The sequence below is a fragment of the Phalacrocorax carbo genome, chromosome 6 (assembly GCF_963921805.1).
Source record: "Phalacrocorax carbo chromosome 6, bPhaCar2.1, whole genome shotgun sequence".
NCBI classification, from domain to species: Eukaryota; Metazoa; Chordata; class Aves; order Suliformes; family Phalacrocoracidae; genus Phalacrocorax; species Phalacrocorax carbo.
The window spans coordinates 44,507,698-44,534,777 of NC_087518.1; the positions used below are offsets into that span (position 1 = coordinate 44,507,698).

At 39.2% G+C, this 27,080-nt stretch overlaps 1 protein-coding gene across 16 annotated transcripts in view; it reads left to right on the forward strand.

Moving 5' to 3' along the window:
- Positions 1–27,080, forward strand: part of DAB1 (DAB adaptor protein 1) — a 477,466-nt gene that overhangs the window by 396,037 nt on the left and 54,349 nt on the right. For 10 of the 16 annotated variants that reach the window (XM_064455005.1, XM_064455003.1, XM_064455002.1 and 7 more), the window contains 2 exons: positions 16,641–16,780; positions 18,782–18,880. In XM_064455005.1, coding sequence (XP_064311075.1) covers positions 16,641–16,780; positions 18,782–18,880 — 239 coding nt within the window. Of the gene's footprint in view, positions 1–12,531; positions 12,630–16,640; positions 16,781–18,781; positions 18,881–27,080 lie in introns of those variants that run through there. The other 6 variants (XM_064455009.1, XM_064454997.1, XM_064455008.1 and 3 more) reach the window with 1 other exon arrangement.

Here is a 27,080-nt window from a genome sequence, read left to right on the forward strand (position 1 = left end):
TGCAGTATGTTGCAGTGTGTACTACTGGTTTGGTAACGTATCCATTGACAATCTTCATAATAGAATTATTCAGACTTGACCTTTGGAGAAATGAAAAACCAAAGAATTAGTTGAGCCTTGCTTTGACTATTCAGGATGCCATGCGAGACTGAAAATTAACTGATGTTTCTTGCGGAAAAATATCCTCTGGCAAACTGTTAAATGTAAATTTTGAGGAAGTTATATGTATCTATGCTAGTTTCAAAAAAAATCTTCTTACCCATTAGATGTTCAGTGTAATAAACTTTCCTCTTGATAGCTAAGCTACCCAGGGGAATTTATGGTAAGTGTTGGCTCAGAAAACAACCTCACCCCCTAAAAAAGCCCCAACTCTTCCTCTTCCCCCAAGAATCCCTTGCTCACTTCTTGAACACCAAACCAGGATCCAGTCTGTGGCCCACTTCCTGGTATCTGCTGCCATTTGCAAGCACTTTTGAGTGCAGTTGTGAAGATTTGTGAATGAGCTAATTACCCAACAGTATCTGAATTTACAGGCTGGTAGTTAATTATTCTGTATGTGCCATGTACTGTAGTTTGCACATAAGCAGTCACTGGAAAGCGAAATAATCCTCCACAGTAAAATTGAGTATGTTCTGAGGAGTATTCTCTGTTTGCATCTCAGGAGCAGGATGCTCTTCTCTCATGTTTCATTTTCTTGGGTGTTTTTATAAGGTGACCTGTTATGTATAAACATGGTTTATCCCCATCACCAATAATGCTCATGCAGTTGTAGTCTGAATACTAATCCTGAAATATAGGTTAGTCTCTTTTTGTATTCATGGTAGATTTTATGAACCTTTTTCGTTGCTGGTGATGTCAGCAGAATCTCTCTATTGAATATGGATTAGACTTTTAATCAAGGTCTGTGCATTATTACGCAAGTCAGTTCTTTCAGTTTTCTCCTGAAAAATGAAATTTTAAAAATTTGATTTGCAATGGAATTGAGTGAACACCTGATAAATAAAATTCAGTTGTGCATCTCATACCTCTGTCTAACAACATGCAAATATAAAACATGAGGTGTGGGTCCAGCAGGCCTCTCTACTGGAAGCCAGAGGGATTTTCTACCTCAGTAAGAAAGGAATTCAAAATTCAGAATAATTTCCACTGACTCTGATGCACTTTTTTATAGTTTTTCCTGCAGATGTTAGGACAAACAGGTGATTTAAAACTGGTGTTTCTTTTCTCAGCATCTTGAATCATAGTTGAGTTGTGGCTGCTAGACCAGTTCAGAACCACCAGACTCGCTGGTTTAGCAATTACATCTGTTTTTATTCCAAATTATGGTTTTGTCCAGCTGTCTTTTAAACCCATTTCTGTGAGTTGCTAGGATACATTTCTAAAAGTGGAAACTGTTTACACAGCCTCAATATGAAAAATCTTTTTATTTCACTTATTTCTTGCCAAGGCTTCATTACAAGGCACTGCTGAAGTTTACCAAGCTCTCGAAATTGTCATACAATCTTGTTTGTTTGTTTGTTATAATTGGAGAAATACGTAGGTGATCTTGTTTTATCTACTACTGCTAGGTCCCTCGCTGAGCTTTCTAGTGGCATTATTCAGATGGATGTTTAGTCAGCTCAATCCTGACCAAGGCCAGTCCTGCAAGCATTGCTGGACAAGGTGGTTCTAATCAAAGTCAAGCTGAAACGTGTCCCTTCCATGCATGCGCCCATGCGTCTGCACTCTCTGCTTTACAAATGCCTATGATCTGAGACAGTGAAAGGGTAAAATCAGATCATGTGAAACAAAGTCAAACCCACATATTTTCCTAAGGAAAGTATTGAAGTTTTAGATAAAGAACTTGGAATTTGTGTAAGCGAAGGACGGGTTGAAGAGGCAGTGCAGACCAGCCAAGAGGCAGTGTCAGAGTTTGCATAATGAGTTCTGCATGATTTTTAAATTGCTGCTTGCCAAAATATGATCCCAAGGATCAAGTCTTCCTCACCTAGCAACATCTGCTGTAACTTGACTTGTCTTACACTCTTAGGTTTTCTAAAATATGAAGGGCTTTTTCTGTAACAGTAGCCTTTTAACTATAAAATCTGCACAGTAGAAATATTTTTTCAACACCTGAATTTATATTTTGATCTGCCGCCTCAGGCTTGCTGTTGATGTTTTTAATATCAAGTAGATTTTATTTTTGTGGTATTACATAGGAGGGTGGCTGGAGAAAGAATTAGCATTTAAATTTTAAAAGAATTTTTCTTAGATGGTAGTTCTGAGATTAGTCTTGTTAGTCACTGTTGTGTTTCTTTCAAACCAGTCCAATAGGCAGTTAAATAACTGCTACGGACATAATCAACAATCAGATTATATTGAATGCCTGCAGACTCCACCGGAAAGGCTAAGGAAAAACTATTACAGATGAAATAAAACATAGCATTTAAATCCTAGCATGAGAAACAGCCAGACAAAGAGAACACAGATCGCCATTTGATTACTCCTGTAGAAGAACATTTAGAAAATTAATATTAGGACATTGGTAATTGAAAACATTTAAAAGTGTTCATATCCTCCTTTTATTTTCTTTGATTAAAAAGGTCATTGACAGAACACAGCTGTGTGCATATGTGGTACCTCGAGCAAATATGGGAGTAATGGCTGTAATGTGCTCAGGTCTCTGTACAGCTCCTGCAGGTGTCGGAGGAGTGAATTCTCAAGGGTGGTACACAGCTTCTTAAAATGGTGGCCAAAACCACACATTTGTATTTAAAAGCTTATAAAAGTAGCAGTGTGGTTGATGGCTTAGAGTGTCCTCCTCTAATGATTTTTTCAGGTGCAGCCTTTCGTGATTGTTTAAAGACAAACTGAAGGTTTGTTAATACACAAAGGTGAAAGACCATCAAAAGCTTTTAAGTCTCATATGTCTTTCTGTGTTCTTCAGGGACAACTTCTTAACTGAAGAAAGGTAAAGCCGTTCCTTCCTCTCTGTCCTGGAAGCAAGGAATCCTATGGATTATAGACATGTATAAGCTATTCCATATGACCTAGGAGGAGAACCTGCAGTCAGCCTTTGTGCTTTTTGCCCCTTGCTGTGGGCATTGCTGTGAGGAGCATCTCTTCGTTTCAGCTTACCAGTGTGGTGCTAGAATGGCGCAAAAGAAAACATGGTAAAGAGAAGAATTAGGCTCATAGTTTTTTACCTTAGGAATGATAGCACTATACATTTTTCAGTTGCACCTCCTGGCAGTATATAGGATGAAATGTAGGCTTAGGCAGCACTTACTTGGGAGGGAAAGTTAAAAGATTTTACTTTTGCCAAGCCTAATAAAGTTTTTAGAATATTTAATAGGGATATGGTTTGTAAAAAGTGGAATCCATCATGTGGGTTCTCATAAAAGCAAGTACTGGTAAATCAAGGGGAATTCCCCAGATAATCTGAATGCTGCAGCAGGGTACAGTGGAATGAAGAAAATGGTGATCTTGAAGACCTTTTCTTTGCCTACAACAGCACTGAAAACCATGGAGTTGCTCTTTGTTCTTGTCTTTATATGATCAGCTAGTCACAGATGTCCTTGGTGGGGTAATGAACTTTTCCATCTCCCTGTTATTGCATGAGTGTTACCTGCAGCTTGGAGTTATTATTCCTCATCTCTCACTGGAAGGGGTTAGATGTTGTTGAGCATGCATGAGCATCGTGTGCCGTTGTATACCCCGCTTTCCTCCTGGTAATCTTTTAATTTTGATGGAAAGACTTTTGTGAGTTGAGGAACTGGGGAAGCCTCGTTTCTTGGGTCTGGATGTTGATCTAAGCTCTAAGGAAATACAAGCTCACAGCAAGGCCTTTCCTCAGCAAATCCATTAGTAAAGTCTCTGTCTTCTCTTAAGCCATGTAATTTCTGCTGACTGGTAAAGTGAAAAATTCATCATATACATGAGCCCTGACTGAAATTGACCCAAAGGTTCAAGTGTTAATGCAGGGAAGAATGGGCATGGGAAGGGAGGATGAGAGTTTCTGTTGCTTTGCACATTCCCACATAAACCCATGGAGTGTGTGGCTGTGCTACTCCTGTTTCCTTGGGAAACCAGACTAAAAATAGTTGCCAATAGGAAATAAAAACAATTCTGCTACTACATAGTACACTGTAAGGGAAAAGCATTATCCACGTCTCTGGATTACCAGAGTGTTTGAAGCTGTGATAACCCAGTTGTTAGCAACCATAATTTAGATTATTATTTTTTTTAACATAAATATGACTTATTTGAAGTACGTTGAATTAGGAAACTCATGAATAAATATTTTGACATAATCAGAATTATATGGCTAGAAATTGACCTACTTTGCATGACAAATGCTTGAGAGTCTGCCAGCTAATAGTATACTAACCTGGCATAGCAATGCCCTATCTTACAGTACACTAAGTGCATACAGACATTAAATTATTAGATTGTTGGGGTTTTTTTTCATGGAGATTAGACACAGTCAATTTTGTTTGTAAATGAATAAGTTATAGGCAAGTTATTGAGAAGGCATTGGGGTGCAGTCCAAAGGAGGACTCATGCATCATTTGATAAATGTTTTCAGCGTGGTCTGGCAAAATATGGTTAAGAGGTAGAAATAGCCAGAAAAGCTTGATGGTACCAGCCACCAAGTAACTAGAGTATTACGTGAAGTGGACACGTCTTGTGCTCTTCAGAAGATAAGCACAACTGCAAGAGGAATAATAATGTTTTTAAAGTCTGGTAATATTGTAATAATATAAATAGAATCTGTTTTTTCCCCTGAGGCTGTTCTTTATGCTTGTGTTGATTTCAGCAGACTGATTTTATCTGCATGTCCTTAAAGTTAATATGACAAGGATTTTGTACAGGTTAAGCCAATACAGAACTCTGACCTAAGAATAAAACAGTCTTCTCCTCCTTTTGAGTTCATATGGATTTTTGTTAAGTAATTTTCCTTTATTATTTTAAGAAACACAGGTGTTGAAACAGTTTAGGTGCACTTTGCACAGAGTATAGTTTTCAAGCTTCATAAATTTTTGTTGTTCAAGTCTAGTGCAAGAAATAGTAGTGCTTTTATTTGTGAAGTACCCCTGCTCTTTATTTATAATGGGAGAAAGGTAACTTTATCTTGGCTCAGTGGTAGTGAAGAAAATCCTCCTCTTACTTAATTCATGCAATGAAAAATACTACTATATTCTATTTCATTAGCTTCTTTATTTGCTTCCCAGTTGTTTTCTCTGGTTTTAAAGAACTTCTGGAGATGAAGTCAAATTTGTTCATGCTTTTTTCCCAAGGTCTTCAGAGGAATGTGATTTTGTTCTCTTGTAATGAACTCTTGTTACCACAAAGGTAGCAAAACCACATGTATAGTCTTGGCAAATAATATGTTCTCTTTCAAGCCTTAAGAAGGGACAGACCAAGACACAGTTCCTACCCTCTATCTTGATTTACTCCATCTGCTTAAAACTTCCTAGAACTAGCTTAAACCATCCCTTTAACACCCATACTTCTTCCAAAAAGGATACAATTTGGTTATCCTTGCAGTGCCCAGCTATTAAAGACACCTTCAGGTACTGCTCCGCTGGGGACTGAGCTTCTCCTTTTAGGTAGCGAAGGCATCATTTTTAAATAAGTCATGTTTGGAGGACCCTGATTTGCAGTTGGGCAACTCAGGTTCTTTGGAAACTTCACCAAAGGGCATGAGACAGAGGTGATTATTTGGCTGGGTTAGTTATAGTCAACCCTATTCAAGAGCTTCTCTCTGGCTTGCAGGGTGTTTGGAAGGAGGGTTGTTAGTGATTTCTTTCTGGTTGCACTATACCTTCCTGCCGTTCTTTAGGTGAATAGCTCTGAAGTACTGGACTGATCTTCAGGTGGCTTAGCAAATTTATTAAAAATTATAAAAATTTTGGTAGCACTAAGCACTCAGCTTTGGTCTTTTCTCCTGTTTCCCCTCACATACAAACAGGCTCTTCGGATTCCAACATTCTAGGTTAGCTTGGTAGGCAGATGGGTCCTTGTGCCCTTTCAACTCAACCTATTTACCCAATGTCTTGAAAAGTTGCCCCAACTTTTCCCAGTTGAGTAATTTCCTTTCCTCTTATTTGCAGTAGAGTTATCTGGTGGGTTTTGTCAGTTTATTTTTGTTGTATTTTATTACTTTCCTAACAATATTCTGTTGCATTCTTAGTTTTCTGAGCACCAGCCCAGTTACTTTGGCTCCTTGATCAGAGTAGTTCCAGAATCAGAAGAGTTATCTTGATGGGCTGATCCTCCATGGCGCTACACACACAAGATGCGCAAACCGCAATTTCTTACCTCTGGAATTCGTTACGGCACAGGGGTGTTTCACTTCTTACTAACGCTTTGCCCAAGGGTGATTGCCGGCAGTAGTCTTTTCATTTCTGCCTCCTGCTGCCACTTTGACAATAGGAATGGCAGCAGGAGGCAAAAATGAAAGGACCAGATTGAAAGAAGCACTTTGCCACTGTTGTAATTTTGAAATTGATGGCGTTTTTTAGCCCAAAGTCTCAGGAAAAAAGCTGCTTTCCTCTTTGCCTCCTATTGTTTTTCCAACAGGGAGAGACATTCTCTGATGTTGCAGAGGCAGTGGGAGGCCAAAATGAAAATAATTTGCTTCCTGAAACATTGGATAGCAAAATGTGAACAATTTCAGCAGGGAAATAACAATTTGGGTTTTTTTGACTGTCATGTGGTGAATACTGGTATTTCTGTTTGCCTGTGGAAAATAAACAGCAACTGCTTTTCTTATTGAATTAATGTGATCATAGGATTATTTCTACAAATCTAATACTGTGCATTTTTAACAAGTCATTTTCATTCTTTTGCTTTTTCAATGTGAGAATACACTTTGTAAGGTGGGTACATAGTTCCCTTCTGAGGCCACATGCTGCCTCAAATTCCATGGCATTGGAGCCAGCTTTTTAAGCCAGAAACTTACAGGTCTGCACATTCCAGAACTGCATTTTGTAAGAATATCATCAGAACAACTAATAAATCCAGACGTAATTGTCAGTGTCAATAATTCTGTAGGAAGAAAGGTGCAAGGTGGTTCTGCAACTGCACTGTCACATTAGTGACACAGTTGCCATCACAGCATGGTGCATGATGCAGCCTGGTGTGCTCTACTGCATCAGTTTTGCAACTGTTTTATCAGTACTGGCATGAGTCTTCAACAAAACAAAAGTTCTATGTTGACAAAGGGGGTGGCTCAAGGAGAAGTGTTGCAACCCTCGCGTAGGCTTGGCCCATGGCCATGGTTTCATCCAGTGTGGTGCATAGTCCCATTGCAGTGTGTGCACGCAGCACTGGTGCAGTAGGAGACCAGAGGGTCGAAAAGACAGCATAAAGTGTAAATCAACGAATGGCTTTGTCCTCCTGCCTTAGCTGTTATGAGCTATTGCTCTGTTCTTTGGAGACTTCAGTGTCTGTAATTAGTTATCTTGAATGGAAAGATTCCTCTGTTATTGAACATGTGAGAAATTTGGGAATGTTAATCAGAGCATAACCTTTTCTTAACTTGCTCTTTTTATAGTCCCAGAGAATTAACATTTATCTTAGGGCAGCACAAGAATTTGGCATTTGTATGAAGTGAACTGATTCTCCACCCTCTCTCTTTCTTTATACATAACAAAAACTGAACTCTTTGATAGACTCATCAACAGAATGTATTTGTAGGCTTTGAAGTGTAAATTGTAAATTTGTGTGTCTCAACATGACTTTGGGGCGCTATGTGTAAGCGCATGCATGTCTGTGTCCTGGATTAGTTAAAGTCTAATTAAAATTGTTCCTGAAAACTACATACTTGAAGCCAGATATACATAGACACATAAAAGCGGTTTGATTTTTTTTTAGTAAGTTGAGCACTTCTAATTCTTGTAGGATTAGAGTCAGGGGAATTCAGCGACTCTGCAAATCTTGTTGCATGTTCACAAACCAAAATAATTATTTAGATGCTCATCTTTAAATACCAGTTTTCCTACTGTTAGCTAGTTTTTCAGCTGCTCTAAGGTGTTTCTCAGTGCTATGGTGGAGCTTGGAAGGAAAGGCAATTCTAATTTACTTTCCTCTTCCCCAGCAAGTTGCGGTTTGGTTGAGAAATGACGCATTCTGGGGCAATTTAGCAGCGCCATTTGGGCTGGCCTCTCCTTGCTGCTTTGGAATTCCTTTATAGAGATTTCTGGCAGTAAATGGTATCTACTGGCTGCCCCATTAGGGCTGTTTTGCTTGGGCCTATTAGCACAGCCTTAATGGGTCCCTTGGTTGTCAAAGTGCCTGGGCTTTTACCGTGCCCTGTCCAAACGCAGTGCACATATTAATGCCAATTAAGGATTACTGTAAAATCAGTCACCTTTTCTTAGTTGATTTTGTCTCAGAAACAACGAGTTTCATGCTGACATCCAGGTAAGCGGGTAAGGAATGAACTGTTTGATGACCCTGTTTTCCCAAGGGCTTTATTTACTTGACATTTTGATGTCTGCTTGATTTAAACATTCACCCCAGCTTTGAAACTTCAGGTGAACAAAGTTTGGTAAACTATCTTCTGTCTTTTAAAGAGGATAATCCACAGATACCTGTTATCTCCCTTCCCCTCTAGTTGTCCAGAAAACACAATTTTTAGTCTTAATCTCTAACAGCAGAAAATTGACCACCAAGTTTTCCTTGTTTCACTTCTGGTTGTTCTCTGGAGCTTGCTGAGCAAGACTAGTACCCCAAAACAAAGTTTTATTGCAGTGTCTTATTTCAGTTTAGATCAATATAGAATTTGGGATTTTAGCTGCTTCTGCATCCAGCCTGTAAAAGGCACCTCACAAAATGGCTTTCAAAGATTTATGAGGACTTGTGTGGTACAGAGGCTGAAAGGACATTTAATTACATTCAGCTTTTGGTCATTTCTGTGTCTGAGGATGTGCTCATATACTGTCAACTCAAAGACCATCTAAGAAAATAAAATTGATCAGTGAGCCTTCTGGCTAAAACTAAAATGAGTGCTTTGTCATCTGCCCATGGAGCGTATGTACTCAATCACTGCCATCTCCCATGTGCTTGCCCTAGACTCTCCATCACTGAAATTTGTCCAAAACTTTAATCAAACATTATTTTATACTCAGGCCTTCTCTGTAAATAGTTGAAATCTTCTCTTGATATACTCACACATACTTTGTACTATAAGGACATAATTTAATCTAGTCCACACAACCGTTTTGCTTTGGAGACAGTAAATGTACATCTTGTTTTGTGTTAGCTTGTGTAGAGTACAAAGTGTTAAGATAAAAACTTGGCAAGTGCAGTTGCTGTCGCCTTGTGAATGACATCTCTCCTCATAAAGCCCTGAGCAAAGACAGCAAATAATATGGGAACATCATATTTACTTACATAGGAAACTCACTTCTAAGAGTAGGGATGTGTAGGTGTCTTTGAGTACAGTAATTCACGGGCTAATAATGCCAGAAGCCATAAAATCTCTCAGTTGGAGGTTACTGTGAATAGCAGTGCTGAACAATTGAGAAGTACTGCTGAGATGATAGTCTGAATGATGATTGAGTTTTCCTGGAGAGCCCTTATCTGTGTTTAAAATTGTAGGTAATGTTTTTAAATTCAACTGTAATAGAAGTTCATTGAGCCTTCAGAGTGGTTTCTGTTTCCCCTCTTTCAGTGGTTTATCATGTTCTGTAGAAATATTCTCATCTTTGCATTCAAGGCAAACGTTTGCATTGCTGTCAAAATGGGGCATTTTACCTTTTTTCTGAGCAGAAGCAGCAGGAGGATCGAAGCACCAGCAGGATGGGAGGGATGTTCTCCCTCTAGTTTCTCAAGCTAAGAGGCTCCTGTGTTTCCTGACAGCACTCTTGGGCAAGGGCAGCTCATCGGAGGAGGTGGGGTTCTTGGCAGGAGGAGGTTTAAAAGATAGTTTGCTGAAGTTTTATGTCCTTGCACCTTGGCAATATCACTTTGTTAATACAGTAGAGCTCAACAGGGTTCACTTGTTGACCCTACAGCACGTTATTTCTAGCTGGGTAAGCTAAAAGCACTCCAGAACACGTCTTGCAGACCTTTTAGGAGTTTCCCTATCAGTTCATGAATGGAGAAGTTTTCATCCATTGCATTCAAGTTGCACTTGTATACTGTAACCAAGAGTTTCAGATAGGATCCTATACAGACTAGAGGTACTTATTCCGTTTAAAATTTTAACATTTTTTTTAAGGTTGTAATCCACCCCCCAAAACAGTTTGCATTTCACTACATCAGTAGGAATTTTTTTTCAGTTGCTAGGAGCTAGCCTTCATTGACGAAATAAGCGTGAAATTCAAAGGACATCTTCATTTAAAAGATAGCAGTGATTGATGTTGCGAGCAGATCTTGCTGCGAATGTGCTCTGGTCACTTGAGATGAATTACTGATCTTGAAATTAAACCCTTAAGTAACTCTCTTCTAAAAAAAAAAAAATTAAAATGGCTAATTTTAAGAAACTCATTTGAGAAACGTTAAAGGAAGAGAATGCTAGCGATAACACCGGAAGTTAAATTTTGTGTACATATACTCCTAGATATGGTGTGTTTTCTTTTCTGAAGTGTTATGTTAAAAAAGGAAAAGGAGTTTATTTTTCTGTGTCAGATCTTGAGGTTCAGCACAGTGGGTTTGGGCAGTTGTGCTCCCGAAGACAGTGACAAACACACAACCTGGCAGCTTGAAGTTTTATACCTCTGACAAAAAAGTTCCAAAATTAGATCAACAGATAGCAGGAGCATCTGGGAATTTGTGGGTTTGTTTTTCTGTGTGTTTGTTTTAAAATCCAAATAAGCATTCTACACTGAACATTTTATGCCTGTGAAGAAAGAACTGAATCTTGGTATCAAGATCCATCCCTTGGTGTGGTGGATAGTTTTGAGCCTTCTGCATCGGACTTGCGGGTCTGTGAAGCCATTGAGAGAAATGTGCCGTCAAAGAGAATAATCTATTTGAGCTTTTCATTATTGCTTCCTGAACTGCTGTTTAGTTGCTGCTGTACTGAAAGGTACATATAATTATGTATGAGTATTTTCTCTTTTACACCTGCTTATGTACTTCCCTTCCCTGCCGCCCCCCCCCCCGGGAGATCTGTAGTTGATTAAAATTGTGGTGAATTTTCTTTAGATAATTGATACCAAACGAAGCTGCGCACCATGTGTGTGCGCATATGTGCAAATACATAAAATTATGGACGGATATATATGTGGACATCGGGGCATATGTATGCACAGCTAATGGGAAATATCTTTTGCTTAGTAATTAATTCACTAGCCTTCAGTGTGTGCGGCGTCTTAGAGGTCATTCTGCACTGCAGTGTTTTGTATTTTCCACTGCGTTGGTGCTATAAAAATGCAAATTGTCCCCATGAACTTGTAGGCTGTTTATAAGTGGGTATGTGATTGGTTTTCAGCCCTGCAAGATATAAGGAGGTGTTATTTCAGGTTTGTAATTTGAATGTGTGATGGGTACAACTTTGACAGTTTATTAGTTAGAAAATAATAATAAAAAAAAGACAGTGGTGTGTCATTCTTCAGTGGATTGATTGCCAGAAGCATGTTATTGACTGTGGTGATAATATCATTATATATTTTATAGTCGTAAAATCAAGAAATTCAGATTATGCCCTGAGGGCTTCACACATTTAAATAAAGGATATAGCCATTTCCAGCGATATTGGTTTAGGTTAGCGGGTTCTGTGAAGAACGCGTAGCATGTTATAGGAGCATACAGAAAAAGCAACAGTATGCTTATTGCAGTGATGCTTTCGTTTATTTTCTTTTTCTATTTATGAAATACGCTTGCTTACAGATCCCCTGGGAGAACGAACAGTGTTTGCTCTAAATGTTAGCGTACAGTGGTAGCTTGGTGGTCTGTTGGGCTAAGAGCCAAAATCAAGTGCAATCCTTGATTTGTACCAAGAGTGAGGATAAGTCTTCTTGAAACACCCACCAAAGCACACAGTGCCTGGGAAGAAAACCCTGCATGAGCTTCAGTCTGCAAAGTTAAGAGCATTACTTGGAGCCAGATAACCTAATGCGAACAGAGCTAGCTCTTCCTCTTGACATCAAAGACAGGGCTGAATGGCAGCTGCTGGGCTGCTGTGACGGTAACATCTCCTGAGTGTCGCCAGTGACCACTGCTGATGGGTACGGCCCGGGGAGCACCCACCCCCACCAGCACTCAACTTGGGGTGCTTTGACCTGGATCTTCCACAATAGCTTATGCTCTTCTGGGCATGAATGCACTTGAGGTAGTTGGGTTGAGTACTCGGAGTTTTGGATTCAGGTTTGTCTCTAGCTTGCTTTGCAGAATCTGAGTTTAATTAAGGTATAGTGCCTTGAATTAAAATGATTGTGTTAAAAACATTGTTGATTACTTTTACAGTATATTTAGTGAGGTTAAAATACCTTAACGCTGATCGTGGTGATAAGCTTGTCTCTACTTTAGATGCAAGCTCAGGAGCACATTGCATCACCCAGCTCTGGGGATTTATTGTTCTCTTTAAAGACTGTGGAATACAAGTGCAATGTCACAACTCGGCAGCAAAGATCATGTTTTCCCACTTACACAGGAGCAGGAGCAGTGGCTCCAGCTGGAACACATATGGCTTAAAGGTGAACAGTGACATCTATAGAAGTAGATAAAATAATTACATTTACATTTTAAGAGTCTCTGAGGATTATAAACCTATATGCTGCAAACAAAACATTTCTTTGCTTGTGTCAACAGGGGCACATTTTCTAATTAAAAGTGATCACCTTTCTAAATTGAATTTGTGTGATGTTTAGTGGGTTTTTAGCTGTTGCATTTTTTCTCAGTTTGAGGCATGAGAATCGAATTGGTTTAAGTTTTGTTGATAATCTGGTTCCATTGTGGATTGTGAAGTGCTTGTGTCAACTTGACAACAAATGCTTAGGATATTTATTTGCTTATGAAAAGATATTTATGAAAGTGTTTTGGAGAAGACTATTAGAAAATACTCACTGGTCTTGAAGTTAAAAAAATTTTAATATAAAAATTTAATTTAGGATCATTTTAGAATAACCTACTGGTGCTAGTCCTCTGATGAAGAATGCTGGGCAGATCCTTCCCTGTGCAAGGTATGGTGGACAACTGAGATGAGCATCAGCTGCTCACCTGGCATGGCTTTGGCAGCTGTGGTCTTCTCTGCGGTCAAGAAATCCTAAAATGACATCTCAGGAAATATGTGTTGTGGAAAGAAGCAGTTGTCATTAAACATGTGCTTCTAATTTTGCTTTAGATTATGGTTGAGTAATGATTTGAGACCTCAAGCTTCAGTCTTCCATAAAATCTTCATATCTGGTTTATGAATGTCCCCCTTCCTGCCCTTGAGATGTTGTTTGCAGTTTGAGGAAGGCAAGCTGAGAGGGAAAGCCCCAAGATGCAGCTTCTCGTTATTCAAATAAAACTGAGCTCCAGCAGTTAAGTGCAGCCTTGAATCCAGGATAATCCTTCTTCCCGCAGGCTGGGACCAAGCAAGTGCAGTGGCTGGAGAGCCGAGCGTGACAGCAGGTCTCCACTGACAAAGGCAGGAGCTGTGAAGAAGAAAAGATTGCCTCCACTTGTTACATGGATTGAAAGAGGCAGCACTTACCTGGATGGGTTTCTGGCACAGGCACAGCTCTCTGGTTTAGTGGTTTAATGTTGGCCCTCACCCTGCTCCGAAGCTTAAAAATTACAGCCTCATAATTCAGGCATCTCTTATTTATGCAGCTTCAAACACAGAAAGAACCTTGTTCAAGGACTGTCATTTTAAAAAAATCCTTTTTTGTTTTAATGATAAAAGGTATATGAGAGTCTGGACTATCTGCTTTATAAGTGTCCAGTGCGCAAATGAAGTAACCCACGCAGAAATCTCGCATGTGCTATAAAATTGACCATACTGACAGTGTTCGTCATATGGTAATTTTCCAAGCAGGTAGAAAGTTTTTCAGTGCTGATTACAGCACCAAAATTTGGAAATACAGTATAAGCATAAATTGGGGGCGATCTGGATATATGCTGAGAAATGGTGACTGTTGCAGATGGCTGATTTATAATATAGGGCAGTGTGTGTGTGCATCCTCTGTGCTTTTTCATAGGACATATGCTCTAGGGTTTTACAGATGAATTTGTAGTCTCTAGTAATTTGCAGTTTCCACCGCAGTTTTAAGTATCTACATAATTTTCAGGTTGATGATTCTTCCCAGTTATTTATCCCAAAAGCACTTCATCCTGCTTAATCTGGGTCATAATTGACGTGGGACTTGCATGTAAGCAAACATAGCCATAAGTTGTGTTTAAACGGGCTGTTAATGTCAGGTATTTAGTTATGTGCAGCAAAATACATCAGAGGTTGGAATAAGTATAAATGTTCAAATAACTGATGAATGCAAGGTCGCTATCGTGACTGGGACCCAGGAAACCCTCTTGAACACTTACATGCTCATGCTATTAGCTAACAGCTGCCTTCAGCTGCAACGAAGACATAAGGTTGAAAATTGTTGGCAAGAAAGCTGTTGGAATTGGATTTTATTTACTGCAAATCAACAGGATATCTTTGCAAGTATAAAAGATACATGGAAAAGTCCACTGTTATCATTGTACTTTGCTGTTTCTCCAGATGCTCTCCCTCCTGCCCCACTCTGGAGCTCAAAGTGGAAAATGGTTTCTTGTTTTTAGCTGACGGTGCCAACATCTGCCTTGGTATTTCCCTGGGGAATGATGCTAGCACTACCTCGAGTTTCTGATTTATCATTTGTGTCTAATTAGATTTTTTTTTAATAAAACATAATGTAAGAGCATGAAGTTTCAACCTTCTGTTTAATTCTTTTTGAGGGAGTATGAGTAAAAACGAATCAAGAGAAATAGTTGGGTGGCCACTGAACTATCGCAGCAATACATAATCAGCTGCCTTATTTTTAAGGGACTATAAATGAGGCATTAAAACATTGGTCTGAGTTGATATCTTCCATTGAAAGAAATAGTATTTGTGTGCTCTAACACATTCAAAGATCTCAATATGCTTAAAATAGGTCTGTTTTTTAACATACATTTAGTCCATCATTAGTTCACAGCATGGACTGTGCTGTACTCTTGAGGAAGGAGAACCAAATGAGTATCTTCGTTTGGAAGTACTCTTCGTTGGTCACGTATGCTCTGTAGTTTTTCCTGTAATGGTATTGTAAAAATTCCAGTTCCATAGTTTTAAACCTAGTTTATTCATCCACTTGATGGGTGTGTAACACTAGCAAAGTTGACCCAAGTGTTTACTGTTGAAAAAGGTGCTTTTAATAGAAATGCAAAACAAAATAGCTTTTGCTCCCTCAAAGCTTCTGTACTTCTGCTAATCAAAAAATAGCTGCACAGAAGCAGATTTTAATATATTTTCTGTGCTCTATTCCGGCTTTTCAGATAGGAATGAGTTTTGGAAAAAGTTTGGGCCAAAATTCTCAAATATAGGTGTCTAATACTAGGTTCTTACCTATGGTTCATTTATAGCAGGTTCTAGCTCTTTGTTCATTTTTTACAATAGCTAGAAGGACGGGGCAAAATCTGTGTGACTAGAGCTCCTAGGTGGTAATAGTATAAATTTTAGCAATGTCATTCCATTTTTAGGCAAGTTCTCTAGCTGGGTCCAAGAAACGTCAAATTCTTAAAGATTTTGCATTTTTGCATGCTGCTTTGTGCCTTGGAAATTGTTTGTTTGGGTACTTGTTTGGTTGCAGTTATTTACAGTTCACTGCTGTTTTTTTGAGATCCTAGCAAGAAATTCCACAGACAGCTGCAAAATAATTTTAGGAAGACTGATTCCCTAACTAACATACTGCTTCCAGCTAAGACACCGAATAAACTCTTCTGCAGATACTTGGGGAAAAAGTCTTCCTCACAAAACTGTCCATTCCATGGATTGCTGTGGTATCATCATCACGTGGTTCAGGCTATTTATGTACATGGGCCTTATCAGTGCTGTGCTATCTTATCCCCAATTGCTTTTTTATTAAGAAACATCTCGTGCCATTTTTTAAGCTTGTCAGGGTGAGCCTGTGAGAGCCAGTGTTCCTGGTCGTGTTTTCTCCGTATATGTCTATAAGCAGAAAGAATAGAACAAGGACACAGCATTTTTGTGGAGGTTTTAGAGCAGCAATATTATATAGGCAAATAACATAATTTGTTTTTTCATCATTCACATGGTAATAGTGTAAATATTGATGATACAGTTAGACAAGTCAGTATACGAGGAAATAGTAGCATGTTTCTCTTAGAGTTTTGTCTGAAAAATTAAGAATACTCAAGCGTATTGGGATTAAAACAACCTGTACAGATCAGAAGTTTTCAGATCCATGAGGTTTGATTCAGGCTTATCTCTTATTTCTGCAAACTTAATTTGTGTGCAGATTTCATGCAGAATATTTTGTATTACAACAATTCCACTGTGAATTCATTTGAAGTACTAAGCCCAAAAGGTTTTATTGAACTAGTACTTTTCTTCTAATTTTATTGAAATTTTCGCATGTTTAGGTGTTGAGGTGGAAGTTAGATCTAATCTGCCACTTAATTGCAGGTATTTATTTATTTTCCTTTGTACTCACGCAAACGTCCTTGTTTTCCTTATGTCTTTTCAGGTCAGGATCGCAGTGAAGCCACTTTAATAAAGAGGTTTAAAGGTGACGGTGTCCGATACAAAGCAAAACTGATTGGTATAGATGAGGTTTCTGCCGCACGAGGAGACAAGTTATGCCAAGACTCCATGATGAAGCTCAAGGTGCAGTGAAACCTTTAATGTTTAATATTATAGAGTCAAGGGGAGTGAATTTGAGCTTGAACTTTTACTCATTCTACTTTCATGACACTGAGTCACACTCTGGTTAATTATGTATTGAAATCAGTCAATTTTGCATGAACTTCTGGCTGGTATTGCTTATCCCAGTTTAATTTTAATACATTATCTCTGAGTTCAGTAGTTATTCATGATTGATACCACTGCAATTTGTCCACAAATTATAAACAACACATCTGCAAATTGAATAATTTTATTACGCAAAGGGGGAGAGAGACCACTATGAAGAAAATGGCAAATCAGATTATATGACAGTGCTAATCAGCTACAGTCCTACCTTTGACTGTTATCTCCTGTCAGCACAGAGGGAAAGGGGTGAGTGACATTGTGGGGTGTATGTAGCCAGATAAAGGGCAGAACTGGTGTCCTCACTGGGAGGATAACGTCTTGCACCTGTAATGGCAGGATTGATGGGTTACAATATCAGGAGGCAGTGCACTGAGAGGGCAGAGCATGAGAAGATAAAGAGGAGGCCCCAGAGTTTTGGGGAAGAAATGGGGCAGTGACAAAAGCAGATTTTGAGACGACTGCAAACTTAGTGAGTAGACAGAGTCCGAAAGCGCTAGTTGTATAGGAGGGTGGACTTTCTGGAGCACACTAGACATCTCTCTCTGTCTCGATCTTTTCTTACAACCCTCAGAGAGCATTCCAGGAGGAATAGGTGGTTATTCATGAATAAATAGCAAAGGGTGACATGCATCTTACGGTTCAACAATCTGAAAGAAAGACCTGGTAGATAATTTACAAATCAGTTACAAATATTTTATGACAAGCAAAAACTGTTCTTAAAGGTGCACTGTTGATTGATCACATCTGCCACAACATTCCTATCTGTTTTAATTGTATACTGGATATTTCTCATCATTTCATTGTTCCAAGAAGCAATTTGGGAGAATTGTCACTTTTCTGCTGCACAAGGCTTTTTGTCTCTCTCCTCATGGATTACCATTGCCACATCTCCCAGATGCCTGATACCTGTTTCCATCGTGGCGAGATTGATCTATGCAGTGTGCAAGATGACTAAAATTATTAAGGGAAGGGAGCATTAGAAATTCATGTTTGTATGTAAGGCAGCATAGCATGAAGTTATGGGCTCTGGAAACCTAGTGTCTAGCAACATGAGTTTTAAGGCCAGGCATAAAGTTCTGGGGTGACTTGACTCAATTTTTTCTCTTTAACTTTCATGTCTGTGTAATGAGAACAACCACCTTGTGAAGGTCTTAAAACATCAGTTAGTGGTTGTTAAAACATGTTGAAATTGCAGAGCACCAGGTAGAGACTAAATATTTTCATTTTTTTACTAGTGCAATTGATCACATTTGATCTTAGTACAGTGTTATTTGTCAGGGCAGGCTCCTAAGAAAGTGGAAATAGAAGTTACTGTTATAGTTATACTGTGGGAGAAGAATACATGAAATGTGTATCAGCAAGTTCAGCTGAGAAGTAAAAGCCTGATACTATGAAGTAAACTAACCCTCAATACCACTTTCTTACAGCAGAAGTGTAGTTTGGTTTTGCTTATTCCAGACAAGCGTGCCCATAAAGTAATCTAAAGTTGTTGGCATTTTTTTCCTCTACTGCTTGGTTAGGCTTTTTTCCTTTAAAAAAAAAAAGAAAACAAAACAGCTTACAGCTGGGAAAAGTGTGCTAGAAGTGACCTTCAGCTTCCATGAAAACAAATTTCATGGAGGATTAGCTGGTGCAGGGGTTGGAAGTGGGAGCACATTTGAAACGCTCTCTGGGTAGCATAAAGAGACGTGGTACCTTGAAAAAAGGAAGGAAGCCAGAAGTAAGAGGAGCAGCGTTCCTGGAAAGCCCTTTAGTTTTCCTAGGAAAGTGGAGAATTGTCCACAAGCAACTCTTTGTGATCTGCTGTGGCACCTGGAGGAGTAATGAAACCAGCCAAACTGTTCTTTATTTCAATAGGGAATTGTTGCTGCGGCTCGTTCGAAAGGAGAACATAAACAAAAAATCTTCTTAACAGTCTCCTTTGGGGGAATCAAAATCTTCGATGAAAAGACAGGGGTAAGTAAAATAATCATGTGATGGAATGAAATTCTTTTCGTGGATGTTTCTTTAAAAGCATTTCCAGGCTGAGCAGTAATATCTCACCATTGCAAGCACACGTGAAGCACTTGACAAGCTTGACAAAAGGTTATCATGTATCAGAGGAAGCCATTAGGCGACTGAGGTGTAAGGTACATGGGGATGTGGTTTATTCTAAAGCCTTGTCCTGGATACTTCTGCAGAATGACTTACTTGAGTACACGGATACTCCTTATGTGCATGAACACTCACAGCTCTGAGTCCAGAAAGTGGCAAGAAGGGATTTGTTTTCCTTCTGCCAGGTAAAAAAATTTTTTTCTTGGAAATACCTTTGCAGAAGGCTGTAGAAATCTGTGGTACAGACTGGTGTCTGTACCCATAGGAGCTTTGTCGTCCAGCCTGGGCCCAACTGCACCAGTCCTCTGGATGCGGTTTAAGACTCTTTGGCAGTACCAAGTGACTTTTGAGAGTCTAATGACAAGAGATTAGGATTACAGACTAGGATTTTCTTGGATTGCGCCCTTTGTGTCATGGGAGGCTGAGGGGAAGAAAAGAAGCTGGAACAGGGATCTGTGGACAAGCCCAGTAAAGTGAAGCTTATTTTCCCAAGCCTGAGACAGAGAGAAAAGGAAGGGCACTGGGAGCTGGGGAGCTCCTGGGAGCAGCACACACTTAGCTGGGATTGTCCTGAAGATGCCTCAGGGGAATCCTAAAGAATTTCTGTCAGGTCCATAATTCCAGATCAGCGCAGTCGTAGTCACTGTAATGCAGTATACTGCTGTCTTCTGGCAGATACGCAGTAATCATAAGAATCAGAGCTTCTGTATCATCAATGGTAGGAAAAGTATATATTGTATGCAATTGGAGGTAAAAGATGTTGGAAAGTTTGAGGTTGCTGTTTGAGGTTGCCAAACAGCAACTCGTCCAGTAACATCTGGTCGAGGAAGTTGCAGGAGACTTCCTTGCCTTATGCAGTTTTTGCCACAGCAATATCATGTTTGATTTTTTAAATTGCTCTGAAAGAAGAAACCTAAGCAAAACATTATACTACTTAGATATAAAGCGACAACACACAAACTGTTTTAATCCTAATTAAGAAGATTTTTACAGCAGTTTAAGCTCTGCCTTGAATTTTAAAAAGCTCTTGATTTAATCTTTTGAAAGATTAACTATTTAACATGATGCCAGAAATAAAACCTTACTGATGATAGATGAAATTATCTTTGCCAGTTAATTTATATTATTAGAAAATCAATGTCATTGAGCTCACTAATACATAATACACGTAGTTAGTAATGAAAAGCTCATTTGGAATGTGTTGTGTACAGCATGTATAAAATATTCATACAAAAGCAGTGTTTAAGATAACATTGCTGAGTTACAGCCTGTGGTCATAAGATAGGCAATGTCAGAATTAGGGCTGCAAGTACAGTTGTGTTTGGGTCCTCTAAGAAACAGACATTAGGGTAGTATTTAACTGTGTGATGACGTACCTTTTTTTGGCCAGAGAATACCAGCTTCATTCACTATACAGAACAGAGTGTAATACACTGAACAATATGGTAATATTTTGTTTTCTTTTCTTCAATGTGCAGTGCACTGCCTTGCCACACACTCTAAAAATTGCACTGAGGTCACAGTTACTCTCCTAAGACTAAAACCTTCTCTTGGGAAAAAAAGAAAGAGAGAGGGACTTGTCCTGTGGCACTTGTGTCTGAATGTTTCACAAACATAAGTTTTATTTTCATAAAATAAAGAGGGAAAAGGGGATGCACTTAGAAACAAAAGTGTGGTTTAGCCAAAATGCCTTTACTGCAGCATCCTGCACACTCTCCTATCTGCAACTAGTGAGGTGGGGACATGAGAACAACTCTTCATTTCGTTACTTTGACACCCTGTACTCTAAATCTGACATAACTGTATCATCCTTACGGTAACCCTGTCACTCAGTCACTGAGGCTTAGACTGAAACCTTTAAATCCACCTTCCAGACGTCTGCCCCTGAGCTGCAGGAGTGATGGACAAGAGTACTGAGTTGTCCTTCTTGAAACAGGACTGTGACAGAGGGATGTGGGGAGCTTTTGACATTTGTTTTTTATGTGTTTTTTGAAAGCAGGAGGATCATACTTTCCATGCCAAGCTTTTGAAGCAGGAGTGCATTAAATCCTCTGCTGGTTCTTCACAGACACCATCTTTTCAGCTTTTTCCCCAGCTTGGGTCTCTCTGTGTCCCAAAGTTTCATGTCCCGATCCACTCTTTTCATAGTCTCTCTTATCCAGCCTGTCTCTGCTTTGTCAACCTACAGTTGTAATCTCATTCCCGTTCCTGCTGGTAGTCACATACAATCTCAACATCTGAAATACACTGGATAATGTCAGCAACAGGTCATGGACAGACCCCAAAAGTGTCTCTGGGCTCTCTGAGCCTACAAGAGCAAGCCTGAGGCAAGGTGCTTCCACAGCATAAGAGACAAGTATTTTGGGGTGATGCACTTCGTCTCATTCATATGGCTTTGGCTTGACCTGGTGTAATGTCAGCTGTTGTAGCAGTAAATGATACTGCCTGTAGTCTTAGGTTGATGTCTGTGTGCTAAAGCCACCCCCAAAGAAAGCTGTGTTACTGCTATAATGTGGAGCCTCCTATAAAGCAAAATAAGGATCATGCAGTTAGGCAACGCAGGACACTGATAATCCCATTCTTGATTTAGAAGCGATAGAGAAAATCCCACAGGCTGGCAAAACTGGGGATGTGCTGTTGCTCAGCCTGGCTCTTTTGATGGGTCAGAAGAGAAAGAGGCAGCAAAAAGTTTGTGGTTTGCTCACACAGATCTTCTGGTATCCATGTTAAACTTAGAAGTTTATGAAGTTTGGAGACTGACATTCACATTCGTGCAAGAAGGGAAAAAATTATGCCCTTAATAGGGAACAGCCTGGATCGTCTTGAATTTGCTTTCTCCTCTAACTGCCTTACCTGTCCCCCAGAATGCCTTCTCTTTAGTTGTATTTCCATAATTTTGGGATTCCCAAACAGATATTTTGGGGCACAGTGCTCATTTATTGTTTATCTTGAAAGATTATTTACCTCTCTAGAGTGTCCTTTCTTAATTTTTATCATTGCCTACTGCTATCATGGCTGCCACAATGGCAGTCTGATATGATAGAAAAGAGAAAAAATATTCTGGAAAAATGTAGGCCTCTGTATGTTTAGTATCTTGTAGGCTACTATTGGATTTTAATTTATCACAATAAAAAATCAATTTGTAGCTCAAAAGTAGCAAATTTTTTTAAATCAGCAGTGTCATAGCTGACTTCATACAGATGATGTAGGGGAATTGCTCCATAATTCATTACAGATGAAAGGCTGTAGTTGGGTTACTACTGAAAATGATAAGCAAGGTTTTTTTCTCCTGTACTTTATAGCTCTCTTTAATATGTTCCAGACCTAATATTCATCAAAAAATATTGATTTTAATAATGCTGATATTCCAGCCATCAGGAATTCTGCCCTTTGAGTAAATTTATCCATGAAGGAGATTAGGTTGAAGGTGGACTATCATTTGGGGAAGGATTTATCTCACCAAGAAAAATACAAGGAGGATTTGCTGTGAGTTTGCACTGTGGATGTTACACAATTTAGTTCATCTATAGCACTGCAGTAGAAATAATAACACTCTTGTGTTATTTCTTGTATTTCATCACTATATTCCATAGATTAATCTGAATAGGTCCCTTCATACCACTTTCCAGATACTTGTCAATGTATTTAGAATGTGATAGGAAGGGCCCTGCTTAGCAGAATTCTCCCTGCAATCCTGTAGTTTGCACGTACTGTCCTATAGACTCACTCGTCTGCTGGAGGAGCCCACTCATGTAGGCAAAACAACTCGAATTGTTCTCCTGTTAAAGTCCCAACGTTAGGTGTATATTCTGAGGTCGTATTTAGTTTGACTAATAGAATATGCCTCTGTTATATGCCCAAAATTGTCATTACACATGGGTTTTGACCCTATTTTTCTTACAAATGTACCTTTTTTGTCTACTGTCATATGCTGGCCATCCATACCACTTACCTTCGCCAGAATATGCTTACCAAAAATATACCTCACCTGAAGGAAATAATTTTTTTTGTTGTTTCTCTAATGTAAAAAATCCACCACAATTGTTACTAAACCCAGACTTTTTCTACCTAATGCCACTTCAGATATTTCATGGCTACATATAATATGAAAATAATTTTTGATCATTTGTTCTGTCATATTCCCCCTGCACCATGGTGACATCTCAAATCGTCATCTTTCAAACACAGTATGGCACAAGCTGAAATGTATTCTTCATTGGTAGCCTTTCATGAGAGTTCTTTTGTATTTTCAAAATCATGGTCTGTAGAAGGCAAAAATGCAAATAGCTGCATTGTGCTATTTAATAGTCTCCTTTTCAGGGTGTAACTTAGTGGTTAATGTGTTCCTTAGAAAGCAACAAAAACCATGACTCTCAATATAGCAGGATATGTGAAATTTTCAAAGGACCATCATTGTTCATTAGCTGTTTATGAGTATTATTTTGTTAATCACACACATCAGGCTATCTCCCTGTGATAGCTTAGTAATGCTTCATTAGATGTGTGTGACTAATATGGTCTCCATAAAGAGGCTGTAATTGTCTTATTGTTTATTTATGTAACAATAAATCTTTGTTTACCATAGGTTACTTTCCAAAATTTTATTTAAAAATCATAATTAAATCCCATAAAATACTTGGGAAACCATTTCCTTCTACATTCATATAGTGAGGTACACTTTTAAACTCATGCACTTTCTAATTGCAAAATCCTGTTGGCTTTAATGGAAAACCCAAACACCGTGAAAGAGAAATACGATGAAAGCAAAAAATTACTATTTGGCCTTAAGTAAAGAATTATTTCTGTTAAAGTAAAATTTTGTATCAGCTCGTGGATATGCAAAGTGCCAGAATATACTGCAATATATATCTATGAGCTATTTTTATAGGTGAAATATTTATCTAGACTCTACAGTTGTCCAAAAGACATGATAGACTCTCATAGTTTAACCCCAGGTGGCAACCAAGCACCACGCAGCCGCTCGCTCACTCCCCCCGGTGGGACGGGGGAGAGAATCAGAAGAGTAAAAGTGAGGCAACTCATGGGTTGAGATAAAGACAGTTTAACAGGTAAAGCAAAAGCTGCGCGCAGAAGCAAAGCAAAACAAGGAATTCATATTTACTACTTCCCATGGGCAGGCAGGCGCTCAGCCGTCTCCAGGACAGCTGGGCTCCATCACGCGTAACGGTGACTTGGGAAGACAAACGCCATCACTCCAAATGTCCCCCCTTCCTTCTTCTTCCCCCAGCTTTATATGCCGAGCATGACGTCATATGATGTGGAATATCCCTTAGGTCAGTTGGGGTCAGCTGTCCTGGCTGTGTCCCCTCCCAGCTTCTTGTGCACCCCCAGCCCACTCGCTGGTGGGGTGGGGCGAGAAGCAGAAAAGGCCTTGACTCTGTGTAAGCCCTGCTCAGCAGTAACTAAAACATCCCTCTGTTATCTACACTGTTTTCAGCACAAATCCAAAACATAGCCCCATACTAGCTATTGTGAAGAAAATTAACTCTATGCTAGCCAAAACCAGCACATGGACCTATATCAGTATCTTGTTTCTTTGTGAGAAATACCCTAAAGAGATGGATTGTAACCCAGTTTATGAAGAGTGTAGCCATTTCACCAATTTTTCTTAATTTGTCCTATGCCATGTCCTTAAAAGTGAGTTTCATTTGCATCATTTGTTACACACTTTGGAGGGATTGGCTAGTCCTTCAGAGATGTTGACTCATATCTTTATCAAAATACAGGACTTGGCACAGCCCATGGGTTTGTATAATTTCTAGGAATACTGTAAATGTCTGATTGGATTATGCTATTGCAGAGAAGTATTGCAGTGTGTTTCTCATGTTTTATTAATTTAATCTGTAGCCATTTTCTTCAGGCTGTCAGTATGAAATCCTGGAAAGAAAACTGTAGATATAAATATATATATATATCATTTTGACTGTCTAGTCTCATTCTTGTTATCTATCCCGTACTCTAACCTTTGTTATTTTTGAGGAGGACTATGTGACTCTCATGCAGAGCAGGGAGTATCTACCTGAGGAGGTCTTACTCAGTGAATAATACCTCCCTGTTCCATGGAAGAGGGACCAGACCTTACCTGTAGCATTTTGTACAAAAATATTGATTTGCCTTTTCATGTTGGCAACAGAACTCATGACTGTGCTTCTGCTTTAACTCTTAATGATGTCTAAATGAATAACATCTGTAGTGGGTGGTTGTAATCTTGCTGGCCTCAGATTGTTCTCTTCTAGTGAGATAATGTTATGCCTGTGATACCATCCAGCTGGTGTTTTAGATGTCTACATCTTGCCCATCTTCCTGACCTTTTAAGCTCTCTTGACCTTATAATACACAGATTTTTCGAAGTTGTTGTTAAGGCTTCTATAAAGTGTTTTCCAGGTTGTTCTGAGACTTTATCAGGTTTGTGCTGATAACCTCTGGATTTGCAGCTCTTCTCCGTTTGATGTGAATGATAGTGTTAATTATGCTGATAGATTGCTAACGGGACAGCTAAACTTGGCTGAAAGGAAATTTTAGGAAGATTAAAATTCTCACTGTTGGCAGAAGATAGCTCATTTAAAATGTACCAAAGGTACTTCTTGACTTTATAGGAAATCTGTTGGTTCTGGCATCGTTGACCAGAAATCGAGGTATGATTATGGATCTGTACTTATTCCTTGAAGCACATGTGCTGGAGCAGATGAAATGTCAAACTGTCAAGTCTCTATCACTGAGCGTCTCTGAATATTTAAAAATAGAAATAAAAGAAGGAATTAATTTTATCTGCTCTCTACTAGCTCTGCAGTGAGCAGGAGAGATGGTGTGGTTGGTTCATTGAATTTTTGTGTTTGCCAGAGCATGGTATTGGCCAGAAGATTGTTAACGGTCCCTGCCTGGGGCTCCATCCAGCTCCAGGCCAGAAGCTCCCAGAGGTGGGCTTTGTCCTCTTCATTTCTTTTAAACTGATCTTCTCAAAGTTCCTCTTCATGGCTGATCTCACGTGGAGCGCTTTGTAGCATTGTTAATTTATCAGCTGATTTTGAATAAAGTCCTTCCTGGCTTCCCTGACTCTCATCTCTGGATTTTACCTCTGTTTCTAATTTCTCTTTCTGTCTCCTGCAGTTTCATCTGGGATTTCCTGGGTGCTCCCTGTCCTTGATCTCTTTTTCTTTTCCTGCTATGCTTTTTATCAGTTACTTCATTTGCAAATATAAATTTGGTTATTGTGTCAAACAAAATGATGCTAGCCCTGTTTCCTTCTGTTCAACTCTTGACCTGTCTCTCCAGCCCTCTCCTTACACATTTAGCTAACAGTTCAAGCTTAACGTGGCTAAACCAGGCCTTTTAATCCTGACTCCCAAAGGTCTTTCTCTGAGTTCCTCTTCGGAGTGCAGCATCATCTATTATTCAGCCCTGTAAACTCAGCAGCCGTTTGGACTCAACCTTGTTTTTGATTGTTACATCCAGGGTAACTCCATATCTTTGCAATTCTTCTTAACTGCTCTGAAATACAGCATTTTTTGTCATGCTTACAGTTAAAACACAGTCCTGCCTCTCTTCATCTTGTGTCTCAATTGTTATCCTTTTCTTTGTCCTTGACAAATGTGGGTTTTATTTTTGAAATCCATTGTGACTGCCAAGATTTGCTGTCTCAGCTTATTCTTTCAATCACATCACTTCTCTTTGCATTCCTACACTGAATCTGCCGTCCCTGTTTTATCAGTCTAGAGCCTAACTGTTTTATTTTTCCTAGGCTTTTCATGGCTGTCTTTACTCTCCATCCACTTTCAAGGAGTAATTCCACAGTACCAACTTGGATCATTCATTTATTCAGTTTTCAAATAAATGACTTTTAGCCACTTCCCATCCTGCCCCTCATACTTTGGAGGAATTCTTTGTGCATAATCGTGCAGTACCCCCTTATTTTTTCTTCAAATCCCTCCTTAAAACACTCCTGTGCTAGAAAGTTTTTAAATTCAGTGGTGCTGATGGTACCCTGTGATCACAGCCTGGCATGCAAATCTGTGCTGCCTCTTGCAGTCACCCTCTTGTTTGC